Genomic DNA, 14,893 nt, shown 5'->3' on the forward strand with positions numbered 1-14,893 from the left:
GCATTTCAGAATAGTGTTACAACAGCCATGCATTCTGTTTGTCAAAGCAAATCTCTGGCCCCCTTTCTAGGTGTTGCTGGTGGTGGTAGCTCATAAGTCCTGACTTTATCATATGTTTGTTTGTTCTTTGTCTAAAACACCATTGGAATGTCCTTTGAGTCATATCAGAATTCAGGTGGACTTCAGGCAAATGGTCCCGTCCCCCCCAATACACTCCAGAGAATCCTGATAAATATACTGTTCTGCAAAATCTATTCCACTTCCACTATAGACAAGGGAGGTGCGAGGAGCTAAACTGGATAGTGAAACTCCACCCACTTAGCCCTAAGATATCATATTCAACAGTTACCCCAGTGCCAGGTTACCAAATAGGCAGAATAGGCACCTGCCTGTGGGCCCCATTCCTTTTTGGGGCCCCATGAAAACGGATCAAAATAGTATTGATTTGATCTTGAAAGAAAATGACAATCAAGCTTTGTTAAAAGAAGAGAAGAAGAGGAGTTTGGATTTGATATCCCGCTTTATCACTACCCGAAGGAGTCTCAAAGCGGCTAACAATCTCCTTTCCCTTCCTCCCCCACAACAAACACTCTGTGAGGTGAGTGAGGCTGAGAGACTTCAGAGAAGTGTGACTGGCCCAAGGTCACCCAGCAGCTGCGTGTGGAGGAGCAGGGAAGCAAACCCGGTTCACCAGATTACGGGTCCATTGCTCCTAACCACTACACCACACTGGCTCTCTCAATGTTATTCCACACACAAATTAAGAATTGCCCACAATTTTTCAAGCAGCCATCTTTGCAAACCATAAGAACTTGCTTATGACAAAAATGAGAGTGGACATCTTCAGGAAGCTGGATACCAAGCCAAATCACTGTGTTGTGGCGGTAATTCTCTTATTTCTTCATTTCAGGTAGTTCAGAGGAAAGAGTCTCATGATTACCGCTGCCTCTTCAGAGTCTGCTTTATACCCAGGGATCCACTGGATCTGTTGCAGCAAGATCCAGTTGCCTTTGAGTATCTCTATTTGCAGGTGATGTGGTAATGCATCATGTGTCAGTCTATAGTCCTGTGTGCCCTGGTTGGGGTTTTTAGCAACACCTGACAGGAACCCAAAAGGTATTTCTCAAGTTTTATACTTTTGCCACAGCTCTGCTGCTGTCACATCCCACTGAAGTGCCTGCATAGATTAGCAACTGTGCATCACATACATAGCTCATAGATCCCACACAAATGGTGCTTTTCATTTTTTTAAAAAATACATTTTTAAAACAAGATCCAAAACACAATGCCCTTGATAGGATTTTCAAATTTGCAGCTCTTGAGAACTTCAGCATCCATATTCAGATGTGAATCTGACTCAGATAATTTGATCTATGGTTTTTTTTTTTACTTGGATTTTATCAAGGAGAAAAACCCAAAGCATGAATGTTGTAAATCTTCACAAATACAGTAATAGGAATATAAAAGCAAGCACATAGTATTTTGTATTTGTATATTCATTGTGCATGTTTATTCACATTTGTGTTTCATTACACTTTGAGAGTCATTGTTTTGGATTCCAGTGTGCTTGCGTATGTATGTATGTATTCATGTATGCATATGTAGGAGATGCTATGACTCTGCAGCTTTGGCAAGCCACTGGGAAAAACAAACAATTACTGTTAGAATTGTTGCTAGGTGTCCTCTACCATCATCCGTGGTGGATTGGGGTCATCTTACAGTCTGGATGTAATGGTCTTATGGTAAAGGGGGTCTTTAGATGGTATTATGTATTACTACACAGCATCTTAAAAAGCAGAAGCATCACCTTGCCAACAAAGGTCCGTATAGTTAAAGCCATGGTTTTCCCAGTAGTGATGTATGGAAGTGAGAGCTAGACCATAAAGGTGGCTGATTGCCGAAGAATGGATGCTTTTTAATTCTGGTGCTGGAGGAGACTCTTGAGAGTCCCATGGACTGCAAGAAGATCAAACCTCTCCATTCTGAAGGAAACCAGCCCTGAGTGCTCACTGAAAGGACAGATCCTGAAGCTGAGGCTCCAATACTTTGGCCACCTCATGAGAAGAGAAGACTCCCTGGAAAAGACCCTGATGTTGGGAAAGATGGAGGGCACAAGGAGAAGGAGACGACAAAGGACGAGATGGTGGGACAGTGTTCTCGAAGCTACCAGCATGAGTTTGACCAAACTGCGGGAGGCAGTGGAAGACAGGAGTGCCTGGCGTGCTCTGGTCCACGGGGTCACGAAGAGTCGGACATGACTAAACGACTAAACAACGACACTTTAAAGTGTTATAAGCCAGATCAGCTGCATTTGGGGGCCCTTCTACTTGTTTTGCTGAGTGGGACCCTAGACTTCTGCCCTAAAATTCTGCCTTGACAGGACCATTGACCAGGGACACCAACTTCTGGGTTTGTGGGGAGCAGAGGGGGTGGAGTGGTTGCTTGTGGTTAGGAATAGTTTCATAAATGAAATGGTGTCTTTCTCATCTTGCTAACCTGGCTCTGTCATTTTCAGAGCTGCAGTGATGTGCTTCAGGAGAGATTCGCTGTCGAGATGAAGTGCAGCGTTGCTTTACGGCTGGCTGCGCTGCACATCCAAGAGCGGATTATCGCCTGTGCTCAGCCACAGAAAGTCTCTCTGAAATATATAGAGTAAGTCACACTTCTCCGAATATGGCGATGTGCTTCTCTAGCCAAGTAGGTATGTGCAAAACTAGTGTCAAATAGGTGTTGAATTGCATAAAAGCTAGCGGAAATAACATACAAACATGCATTTTATTAGGGGAAAATGCTGAGGGCTTAGAAAACTATCCCAAATTGAATTTAGGATTGGGGAAACTGAGAAACTGAGACAGATTTTCCCATCTCTATGTCTTAGGGCCACAATGGCAACTCCTGGTGTGCTAATTCCCCCCCCCCATTGCATATGATCTCCTGCAATAATGATGGCACTGGTGGGAAGAAAGGAAAAAGAAAATGCTTCCTTTTACACTGCCATTAGCACCAGAAAGGCAGAGTCAAGCAGTTTCTGATCACCTCTATCATATGCAGCCAATGACCCCTCTCTCCCTCTGGGAGGACCTTCTCGGTAGTGGCGCCCTCCCTGTGGAACGCCCTCCCACCAGATGTCAAAGAGAACAACAACTACCAGACTTTTAGAAGACATCTGAAGGCAGCCCTGTTTAGGGAAGTTTTTAATGTTTAATGTATTATAGTATTTTAAATTTTTTTGGAAGCCGCCCAGAGTGGCTGGGGCATAAATAATATATTATTATTATTATTATTATTATTATTATTATTATTATTATTATTATTATTATTATGACTTTCTTTAAACACAAAGAGTTCTGTAGGGTTATCCTCTCCAACATTTGCTCTCTGGTTTTGTTGTTGTTGTTGTTTTGTTTTTGAACAGGAAGGACTGGGGAATCGAAAACTTTATTTCCCCAACTCTGCTCCGAAACATGAAAGGCAAAGACATCAAAAAGGCCATTAGCTTTCACATGAAGAGGAATCAACTCTTGCTGGATCCGAGACAAAAGGTAATGTGGCTTTAGCACATCTCAGAAAGATCCCTGACTGCTTTGTTTTGCTGAGTTTGCTTGCTGCTGTTGAACAAATCTCTTCAGTGATCTTGATCAGTATTCTAGAGTAGTCTAGGTTCTCCATTCCAGATTTAGTGGACTAAAGTAAAGAACACATTGTGGAAAAGAGTTAGATTGGTTTGGCTGCATGCATGTGATGCAAGCTGAGTATTAAACTCTCTCCTTTTTTTTGTGTGTGTGTATATATATATATATATATATATATGAATTTTCTGTTTTACAATTTAAAGTACTCATTTTTACATCCTTAACATATCCATGACTTCCCTTCTCTTTCCATGGTTCATTTTACATATCAGAAATCCCTGCATGTTTTACAAAAACCATACCATCCAGTATTCCATTATTGCAGCCATCAAAACTTATTTACACTGTTGAATTTATCTTCATGCTGCCGGCATTTACACAGTTATTTCCCATATATTCAATAAACGTTCTTCTCTAAACATATGTTCTTCTTGTTCTCTTATTCTATATGTTAAGTCTGCAAACTGTGCATATGCTGTCAACTTAAGTTGCCCCTCTTCTTTGGTTGGGACCTCAGTCATTTTCCATTTTTGGGCTAACAAAATACAGGCCGCAGTAGTGACATAAATAAATAACCTTTTTTGACATCTGGGAATTTTCATCTGAATTATCCCCAACAGAAAGGACTCTGGTTTGTGGGGGAAGTACTTTTAAACATTTTTTTCCATTCATTGTGAATCATTTCCCAATACTCTTTTACCCTTTTACAAGTTCACCGCATATGAAAGAATGTTCCCTGAATATTAAACTCTTAAGCCTGCTAAGTGACTCATACACTAGAGGTTGATCCAAACACCTGGCTAGCAGTGATGGAGCTTGATAGAGCAGTACAGTAGTACCTTGGTTCCCGAACGGCTTAGCTGCCGAACAAATCAGCTCCCTGATTCCAGTTTGCGAACGTTTCTCGGAAGCCGAACATCCAACACAGCTTCCATTTGAGAGCAGGAAGCTCCTGCAGCCAAACGGAAGCCACGTCTTGGTTTTTGAACAGTTTCAGGAGTCAAATGGACTCCCAGAACGGATTACATTCGAGAACCAAGGTACCACCGTATAGTCACCGCCACTTGTACCAGGGTAGAAGGTAGGTCCAAGGACAAATTCCAGCCAGGCAAAAGTACTCAAGGAGTGTAGGAAGAGGGGCTGGCAAGGGGTGTGGTTTGGGGAAAGAGGGTATGTCTGGGAAGAGGGTGTGGTCTGGTGAGACTCCCAAAGGTCATATGGAGAGACCTGGAGGTATGCATTAGGTCCCAGGGCTTCCTACCAAGTCTTAGATTATCATTTCAGCATTGCAATCCCATTGCTTACCTTGATTTGTAGAATAGCTGGTTTTCTGAACTATTGCTAAGCATTCTTCCCCACCATTGCAGCACCTCCTCTCGGCAGCACACGTGCGTCTGTGTTATCTGCAGATTCTGGGGGATCTGAAACTCTATGGAGGAAAGATCTTCAATGCCACTCTAATGGTAAGGTCATTATCTGTTTAACACAGCGTATCAGCAATCTTTGAAAGACACTTTTGGTGTATTTTTTCAGCTCCTTAACTGTGAGAACTCAAGAGCGTGGAAGCAGTCTGGGTCCAGGGTAGGGATGGGCAAATTTGTCAGTTTTGGGTACTCGTCGTTTCTCACTTTTCCAACCTTGATTTCACTTCTCCACATATCCACTTCAGTCTGTGATTTATTTTTTAAAGTCCTTAAGAAAATGCATCAGCATTTTGGTGCGAATTTCACCTAATAAGCAATTTTTGTATGCAATGTTACCTAATATATGTTTCTTTGCAAGGTACTTTCCCTAATATAATGCATTTTAATGCAATTTCCACTAATACACACAAACACACAACTTCACAGGAGAGCTGCATTGAAGGAGATTGTCAAAATTACTTCCTTATTAAATTTCTATACAGTCGTACCTTGGTTCTCGAACATAATCCGTTCCGGAAGTCTGTTCGACTTCCAAAAATGTTCAAAAATCAAGGTGCGGCTTCCGATTGGCTACAGGAGCTTCCTGCACTCAAGCGGAAGCGCCATCAGACGTTCGGCTTCCAAAAAACGTTCAAAAACCAGAATACTTACTTCTGGGTTTTCAGTGTTCTGGAGCCAAAACGTACGAATACCAAGGCGTTCGAGAACCAAGGTACGGCTGTACTGCCCTCCAGTCAAAGATCACAGGGCAGTTTACAATATAGAATCACAAAAATAAATTCTCTTGCTAGGAGAGTAGGAGAACCAGGTTCCAGAATAGGAAAACGGGTGGAATTCAACATAGCACTAAATGGAGCATTTGTGCATCAATCAATCAATCAATCAATCAATCGATTTGTGCATGGAATAAGGTCTGCTTGTGCAACAAGACTCCCCCCACCCCCGGCCATCAACTCTCCTTCTAAATCTGTTTTTGGGAGGGGGGTTCCCCCAGTCCTCCAGAGCAGATTTCGGTGGTGCAAGGGGAGAAGGCAAAATACCTCATTGCATGAGCTAAATTTATTCTGCACATGCAGCAGTTTAGTTGAATCCTGCCCATTATTTGTATTATTTTTAGATGATATAGCTCGAAAATTATGCTTAAAAGAGTATCTGAACTTTTCAGAAATGTCTGTTTGAGGTCAAAGGGCATTGAAACTAACTTGGTCAATAGCCCACTGTTTCTCTTTTCTTTATTGTCTTTTATTTTGCATTTAACATTTGCATTCATATATAGATCATAATCATATACAAGTAGAATCCTCTGAATCCTTGGATTTCCCCTCAACCCTGCGTGGGTTCCAGAATTATTCTTTTCCAGCTGCATTGTGTAATGCTCTCCATATTTCCTTAAAGCTCAATTCTTACCAGAGTTCTTGTTACAAGTGTTGTCAAAATCCTGCCAATCTTTTTAATTGTTTACAGTGTTCTTCTAAGTAACTTTTAAAAAATACCCCATTCTTTTTTAAATTTATTATTTTATTGGTTTCTGATCTTCCCGGTCATTTTTGCCATTTTGGCATAGTCCATCATCTTTAATAACCATTCTTCTCTGGGAAGAATGAGCCCACTGTTTCTCAATCAGTGTAGACACTGAGTCACCCATTTCCATTCCTTGATTTGCAGCTGAGTGTGTTGACATTCTTCTTTGTAAAATATTGAGGGCGGTGGTAGAAAGTTTTGTCTGTGGTCTTTGACGCATGAGGGCTCATTCCCACATGCAAGTCCTCATTGACCATGAACATGCATGCATGGGATCTTACCATGGGTAAGAAGTTGTCCGCTGGAGTGTAAGCAAACTTTCCCTCTATGTAGTTGCAGGACAGAGAATCATGTGTGGCCCTCCTGGTGGGAGCCAAATATGGAATCAGCCAAGTGGTTAATAACAAACTGAACATAGTCACCATGCTGGCAGAATTTGCGAACATCAGCAGACTGGAGCTGACCGAAGAATCCGACAAAGTGAGCATGGTGAAAATCTACCTCCAAGATATCAAGGTAACTATGACTTTGACTTAAAGGTAAAGGTACCCCCTGACCATTAGGTCCAGTCATGGCCAACTCTGGGGTTGCGGCGCTCATCTCGCTTTACTGGCTGAGGGAGCCGGCGTACAGCTTCTGGGTCATGTGGCCAGCATGACTAACCCAGACGTGCCATCCCTGCTCCACTCGGAACTGGCAAGGCCATCCATTGCCGTCACGGACTGATAAAGGAGAGGGCTTTGAGCACTTGTTTATACAGCTGGCTTTCTGTTTATACATTGACTCAAGAGCTCAAGTTAATGCATTTTAGAAATGCTCCCTTGGAGGAGGAAAAATGAGGATTTTAGGTCCCGTTTCAGACTGACTGCACAGAAACCCATTTCTTCACCAGTAACCCTCAACAAACTCCAGTAATGTGCTTCAAATGTGCTTTCAGGGTATATTTTGTTCACAGTATGAACAAACCAGAAGCTGGAACCAGATTGAGGGCACCTTCTCCTTTTGTTTTGCAAACCATAATAAATGCCCGTTGCATTTCTTCCTCCTTGGGCCACACGTGTGAGTGTACATAGACAGTGTGTGTGGACACACTCACCACGCATGGAGTCGTAACATGTGCACGAGCATTTCATGCGTGGAAAAGGTGGCACAGGCAAAGAAGGTTTCTTAGTGTGGGTGAGGGTTTGTGCAGATGCCTTCAGCTCTCTTTTTCTTCCCCTCCTTCAAGCTGCTGACTCTGCTGCTGGAAACGAACAACGCCAAAGACCTGGCTTGTCTCATCCATGGCTACTGCAGGCTGTTTGTCGATTCGAGCAGTTCCATATTCGTCTGGGGGGAGAAAAAGCCTCCGGTGCATCGTATCTCCGCCGAGGAAGGTAAAAAGAACCCGAGAGCAGTGACCAAACAGTTAGGAAGACTCTTACAGTCCCGAGAACCAAGGTACCTGTCAGGGAACTGACATCGGAGCTAGAGGCGGAGGGAAGGCTCTCAAATGATGCTGGAGAAGGGCCCAGCAGGGAGAGAAGCAGCTCCGCAGATGGGGAAGCAAATCAGCGCAACACCAGGGATAAAGGGGGGCAGATGGGGGAATCGGCAAGAGGGCTCCAGGACTCTTCGCCGGACACCAGCGGGGAGAGCACGGGTCCTCCGCTACCTCACGGTATGCAGCCAGGAGCAGGGCAAAGCAGCACCCACCCCATCATAGCTGTCAACTGTCCCTTATTTGGTGGGAAAGTCCCTTATCCCAGCGCTGTGTCCCACTGCTGTCCCTTATTGATGATGTCCCGTAAATTTCCCGGGTTTCAAAGGAAGCAGCTCCTCTCCCTCCCTGCCTGCCGGCCAGGGAGGAGGGAGGCTCCAACTGTGTTGCTTGGCTGCGTTGCTCACCCAATAAGGAGTCTAAGAACGACTGGGGGATGGAGCTTGCATGCCTTGTGCCGATCAAATCGGCCGCGTTGCGTGGGGACTCGGCTTTGCTCAGCACTTCCCAGCGGAGAGGTGACAGTGGTTTTCCTTCCTACATCCCCTTTGCCGGGTTGCTACGCTGTGGGAACCACCGCTTGAGGCTTCATTTGGCTGCTGGCTGGGCTTTCTGCCTTTGGCTCGGAGGTGCTCAGAAGTTGAACATACCTGTGCCCGAAAAATCCCTTATTTTGGTTGCTGGTCCCTTATTTTCAAATCTGTAAGTTGACAGCTAAATCTGTAAGTTGACATCTATGCACCCCATGCGTAGTCCTGTCCTCTCCCCCAAGGCTGGGAAGGGATAGTGCAAAGAAGGGGGAAGGCCACTAGCAACGCAGCGCCCCCCCCCCAAGTATGCAGCCAGGAGCAGCGAGGAATGGAGTGGCTTATATTTGGGTATTTTTCCTTTTTTTTCTTTCCCCCCCTCCAATTTCAAAGATGCTGATTATATTCAGGCCAATACGGTATTTGTGTTCTGTGTTATAAATCAAGCACTGCTAGGAGTTTTTTCTTTTCATTTTCCAATGTATTTCTTATCAATTAAAAACTTGGTGTGGCACAAGCAGGTTTTTATTCTGAATATGTAGCCCAGAGGAAAAAAGTCTTAAGAACCACTGCTCTAGGCAGTAATGCAGACCTGAACAACTCTACACGAGCCATATTTCCCTTTAAAAAAAAAAATACATTTTATACATTTTTTTAAAATTTTGACAATGGAATACAGCAGAATAAATCCATTCCGGGAGTCCATTCCAAAACCAAAGCGTTCCGGAACCAAGGCGCGTTTTCCCATAGAAAGAAATGCAAAATCAATTAATCCGTTCCAGACTTTTAAAAACAACCCCCAAAACAGCAATTTAACATGGATTTTACTATCTAACGAGACCATTGATCCATAATATGAAAGCAATAATCAATGTACTGTGCAATAAAATAAATAAGACAGTATTGTAGATGATCAAAATTAAAATATATTTTTTTCTTACCTGCACTGATGATAGTCATTGTTTGGACTTTTGTTGGGCTTTTATCCATTTCCACAATCACACAATCAACCAGTAGCTGAATTGGGTTCCACACAGTGACAAAAACAAATTAACCAAAAAAGCCACAAAAACAAAAACACAAAATAAATAGAAAAAACAAAAGCGCCAAACTTAATCCGTTCCATGGTCTGTTTGACTTCTGAAATGTTCGAAAACCAAGGTGCAGCTTCTGATTGGTGCAGGCGCCCTGGAAACAATAGCTGACAGCTTCATGGAGGATGAAGGGATGTTTGGCTTCCGCAAAACGTTTGAAAACCGGAACACTTACTTCTGGGTTTCTGGTGTTTGGGAACCAAGGCGTTTGAGAACCAAGGTACCCCTGTAATCATAAATAACTAAGAATAAAAATGTGTAACCCCCCCCCCACCAAGACCATTCCATTGTAACTATCCAACCTCCCAAAATTTCAACACCTCTTGCGATGCTTGGAAACAAGCCCTTATTTCCATCTCTTGCTTGGCAGGGTATGAGTCAAGGACCTGCAGTGATTCCGAAGAGTCGTCTGAGCCGGATTCCTCCTTGGACCGTTTTTCAGACACGCAGTCGCCCCGGCACAACCGCACCAGCCCCCTGCCTGAGGACGAAGGAGAGCAGGAGGCGCTGCAGCAAGAAAGGAAAGATCCGGAGGGCAAAGGGACGAGCTTCTGCAACGGGTACGACAACACAAATGACAGCTTGTCGGAAGCCTCTGACTCGGCCAACACAGAGAGTCGGGGGATGAAGACCAGCGGTTCAAGCGACTCTCTGGACGCCCTCGAGGAGGACGATTTGGAAACGTGCTCCTCGAGCAAGCCAGAGTTTTTCCACCTGTATGCCCCCACCCTTCAGGAACTGATGGGCAACGGCAAGGCCTTCTTGGGTACAGACAGAGAAGAGGGAAACCGAGTGGCGCAGGAGTCTGTGTTCTCCTTCCTCCTGCCACCCCAGCCGCTTGCGCAGCCGGACGGAGAATTCCGAAGGGAAACTGAGCTGGCCGCTTCTGCTCTGGAGTCCAAGCTGTCGGAGAGCAACATCATGGAGTACTACAGCCTTTGTGCCAACATTTCCCCGGCCAGCAGCGGAGAGAAGACTGCCCAGAGCGACAGCCCAGAGGGTGGCTCTTTGAACGGCCCCGAGGGAGACGAGGGGCTCTGCGGAGGTGGCATGCGGGGCTTTATCTTGGCTCCGCCCCCCGGCTTCGGAGATGCCAGCTCAGACGAGGAATTCTACGACGCGGCCGAAAGGGTGGCACAGGCAGAGGCGCAAGCAGGTGAGGCCAAAGGGATTCCCCGGGGTGGGGGGTCATGATCAGTTGATGGATTGATTGACAGATTGCACTGAACTGCCGCTTTACTTTTACAAACAGAGCCTAGGACTTGCTTTCGAACTGCTAGGTTGGCATGAGCAGGGGCTGAGCAACAGGAGCTCACCTCGTCGTGGGGATTCAAACCGCCGACCTTCTGATCAGCAAGTCCTATGCTCTGTGGTTTAACCCACAGCACCACCCGCGTCTCCAGCAAGGATAGTAGTGGGTTGCAAATAATAATTCTTAACATAAATATTGTGCTTTCACATTTGTGACGTGTTTCAGGCAAGTATTTATGTATGCATGCATGTACAGTGGTACCTTGGGTTAAGAACTTAATTCGTTCTGCAGGTCAGTTCTTAACCTGAAACTGTTCTTAACCTGAAGCACCACTTTAGCTAATGGGGCCTGCCGCCGCGCCACTAGCGCACAATTTCCATTCTCATCCTGAAGCAAAGTTCTTAATCCGAGGTACTATTTCTGGCTTAGCGGAGTCTGTAACCTGAAGCACCTGTAACCTGAAGTGTCTGTAACCCGAGGTACCACTGTATATCGCTTAATGCCAAAGTAGACATCTAAGCAGTTTACAAAGCCTTAAAAACTGGTAGTGCAAACATTGAGGTTTCAGTAGCCACTGGTTTTAAACGAACAGATCATTTATCCTCATAATGTTTTTTAAAAATAACATTTCTTTCTTCACACTGATAGTCTCTTCCTTATTTTTAGGTTCTGCAGGCCCGGTCCTGCCAAATGTACAAGACTGCAGCACCCTGAAAGTGTCTTCCAGCTGCAGCTCGGGTGAAAATGTTCTGTCAAGGCAAAGCAGGAGGACAAAACACAGGCCAGAAAAGGAACCAAGGTGTGGCAACAACAGCCTGAGAAAGAGGAGGTCTTTCCTGGAGACGAATTACACCTCCCAAGTTACTTTCCCTCAAGCTCCAACTCAGTCCCTGGAAAACATTGATCAGTTGTCCTATGAAGGAGAACCTGGGTCTTCGGGTCTTTCCTCCTCACCTGTTGCGGCCTCCTTGAGGGACCCTGAGAGAGATTCTGCTCTCCTTGAGGTCGAACAGATAGCTCAGATAGCCAAAAATACACCTGTCTTAATGGAGATGGAGCCTGATTCACTAGAAACCAAGTCATTAACCGATTCAGTTGTGTGTCCTGTCTTGGCCATTCGTCTCCAGGGTGCTCAGGAACGGATAGAGAATTCAGAGTTTGCCCGTAGCTCTTTCTCCACAGTGAAGCAAGACAGTGGTTTAGCTGTGTCAGAAATCTCCTTTCACAACCTTGACACCACTTACAAAGGAAAACCAGAAGGTCTTCCAGAAACAGCTAGCCGAGTTCAGGACCATTGTGTCTCTGGAGGAAAGAAAATACCTGGCAATGCAGCAGGGACAGCAAAAGTCTCACGTGGAGCAGGAGGAGTCAGCTATGTATTGATTGAGGAGATAATACACACCACTACCAAACCCTCCGGATCTCTGAACAGCTACCAAGGGAAAGTGTCGCCTCCCGTTCCAACCTCGGAACAGGATCTCCTTCCTGCTGAGAAGGTGGAGAAATACGAGCAGCTTGTGCTAGGTCCCTGCAAAAGAATCAAAGGTGACCTGGCCTCACGTGGCTCAAGCCAGGCACCTCCCGGAAACTTACTGCTCCAAGAAGACACCAACAAAACGCTGAGTGAAGGCTCTGTAGCAACATCTGAAGATGCCAAACGGCTGGGTTTCTCCAAAGCAAATGAGCTCCTTTCCAAGTGTGATGGTGCTTCAGGGATCAAGACACACCACTCTCAGCTTGGCTTTAGTTCAGTGGGAGGTCAAAGAGAAACACAGCAGAAGGTAAATGACAAGCACCAGAGAATTGTTGGCCAAAGTGACCTGGTTGCAGATCAGGTCTCTTTAAACGATGATGTCCCAAGTCAATGGTCGTCGTCAACCATGACTCCTCCTCTGGATAGGTCTTCAGAGCTTGCTGGTGACCAGAAGCCAGAGGAGAGAGCGCTCACAAATGATGCCTCCCATGTGGATTGTAAAAATAATCTGCCCAGTCGCCTAGTTGTCCCTACAGAGAAGAGTGTGGAGCAGGGGAAAGCTGGCATTTCAGATGGAGTGGATGACTTTTCGCATGACAATCCATGTAAGTCTACGAGGCTCAGTGAGGAAAGCGGTATTTCAGAGTTGTCTTTGTTGTGTTCTGGTAACTCAAGAGATGATGCTAAAGGACCAGTGAGCTCTAAGACTACAGAGTCTCCACCTGCAGTGAACACCGCAGAGTCATTCTCGCCAAAACATAAAACAGACAGGTGCAGTTGCCGGTTGACTTATGCAAGTTGTTTCCATGGACTAGACGAGGCAGAATTAGAATTCGCCAGTCCAGTTGCACGTGGTCCTTCTGAGGAGCCGTTAACAACCCCACCAACAACAAGAAGTTCGACATCTTTAGATTTTAACTCCACGAGATTTATTCTAGAGCATAACTACGTGAATGGTAACCCCAAAGACTGTAGAAATCACGCCTTGCTTCCAGACTCTCATATTCAAGTGCTGAGCTGTTTAAAGGATAGAACGTGTGCCTCACCTTTTGACTTCCACCAGTTGCTAGATAATATTATAGACCTACAGGGAATTTTGCGGCAGTTTGGGGGAAGCAGAATAAAGCACCCTCGGGATAAATGTTTGGCCCATTTTTCAGAAAACAAGAACACCTTGCACACAGAATCACAAAGGCTGATGTCCAGTTGCCAGAAAGTTATCAAAGCACATGGGCCGTCCTCGGAGACGCAAAACGCCATTCGGGAGACCTTCCAGAACCTTCTCCGGCTGACCGAAGTGTGCTTTCAGTTCACAAACTGTGGCCTTTGCAGTAAGAGGCACAAAGACCTCGCGGTCAACCTGAGAGATGTCGCGTACAGCTATCGCCAGTTTGTCCAAGCGGCACAGCAAGCCTGGGAGAGGGGCTATCCCCAATTGAGCATAAGACTCCTTGTGTGCCAGTATACTGCCCTCAGTGCAGCCCTCTTCTGCCTCATGCAACGATTCAGGGCCTCGTCTTGTGTATGAGATGGGAGGATTTTGCACAGGTGGCTGTCCGACTTCCAACGGGGAAGGACCTAGCCAAGTGTCTGCCCTTAAAAGCCCTCTTCCCAGTAAAGACAAGCTGATATGTAACAGCTGGACTGAAGCAAGCAATTGAACAGTCCCCCCCCCCTAACAGATATCAGTGCTCATGGCTTAAATGAGTTGAACTTGGCAGGATTGCTCAGCCTTCATGCAGAATAGTATTTTGGTGCATGTCCAACTTGCTTCCCCCCATGTGCCACAGGTAAAGAACACAAGAGATTCGTCTGTTTTGCGTGACTCAGGGTATCAACAGCTGCAGTTATATGCATGCAGTCTCCAGTGTCAATTTGCCGCTAACCCATAATAGCTGAGAGAGAGTGCTGTCTGTCGCCTGGACTGAAGCACTGAGAACATTCTAAAGTTATAGTTTGGGTGTGCCAACCTGCACAGATATCAGCCAAGGTTGAGGGAAGCGCATCAGACGATTCAGTGCGCTTGGGTGAAAATCAGGGCTCCTCATGCTTAAGCAATGCAGACTGGGGTGGATTTTCAAACAAAGCAACACACAGAGCAGATAATTATCTAATCCAAGTGGCTCCAGTGTAGGGGACAGAGTGCCTCATTGTACCTATTGGACTCCCATCGCCCAGGGGTGCCATCTTGGGCAGCTGCCCCCCCCCCAAAAGTTCAATATTCCACAGCCTGTGGCAGGCCCCATTGGGCCTTCCCACAGGTGTGGTGGTGTCGGGAGATGCTGTGCGGTTTGGTGCGACCTCACGCCAAGCGCACTGGTCCCCGGGGCATCTCCCGGTGCTGCGTGGCCCACAGGAGGCTGCAGCAGTGTGCGCAGTGTTGGGAAATGCCGTGGGGACCAGTGTGCAGGCGTGAGGTCGTACCGAACTGCGCAGGAGCTCCCGACACTGTGAAGGTCAGTGCAGCCTTCCGCTAGACCAGGGGCGGC

The 14,893-nt window shown here is 45.9% G+C and overlaps 1 protein-coding gene across 3 annotated transcripts in view; it reads left to right on the top strand.

The window, feature by feature from the left end:
* Positions 1-14,617, top strand: part of FRMPD1 (FERM and PDZ domain containing 1) — an 82,822-nt gene extending 68,205 nt beyond the window's left edge. For all 3 annotated transcript variants that reach the window (XM_081176080.1, XM_081176081.1, XM_081176082.1), the window contains 8 exons: positions 911-1,030; positions 2,516-2,652; positions 3,416-3,542; positions 5,000-5,095; positions 6,911-7,093; positions 7,806-7,953; positions 10,049-10,834; positions 11,597-14,617. In XM_081176080.1, coding sequence (XP_081032206.1) covers positions 911-1,030; positions 2,516-2,652; positions 3,416-3,542; positions 5,000-5,095; positions 6,911-7,093; positions 7,806-7,953; positions 10,049-10,834; positions 11,597-13,932 — 3,933 coding nt within the window. In that variant the 3' untranslated portion in view covers positions 13,933-14,617. The remainder of the gene's footprint in view (positions 1-910; positions 1,031-2,515; positions 2,653-3,415; positions 3,543-4,999; positions 5,096-6,910; positions 7,094-7,805; positions 7,954-10,048; positions 10,835-11,596) is intronic.
* Positions 14,618-14,893: the final 276 nt, after the last annotated feature.

This window comes from Podarcis bocagei (genome assembly GCF_964188305.1).
Source record: "Podarcis bocagei genome assembly, chromosome: 17".
Classification (NCBI taxonomy): domain Eukaryota; kingdom Metazoa; phylum Chordata; class Lepidosauria; order Squamata; family Lacertidae; genus Podarcis; species Podarcis bocagei.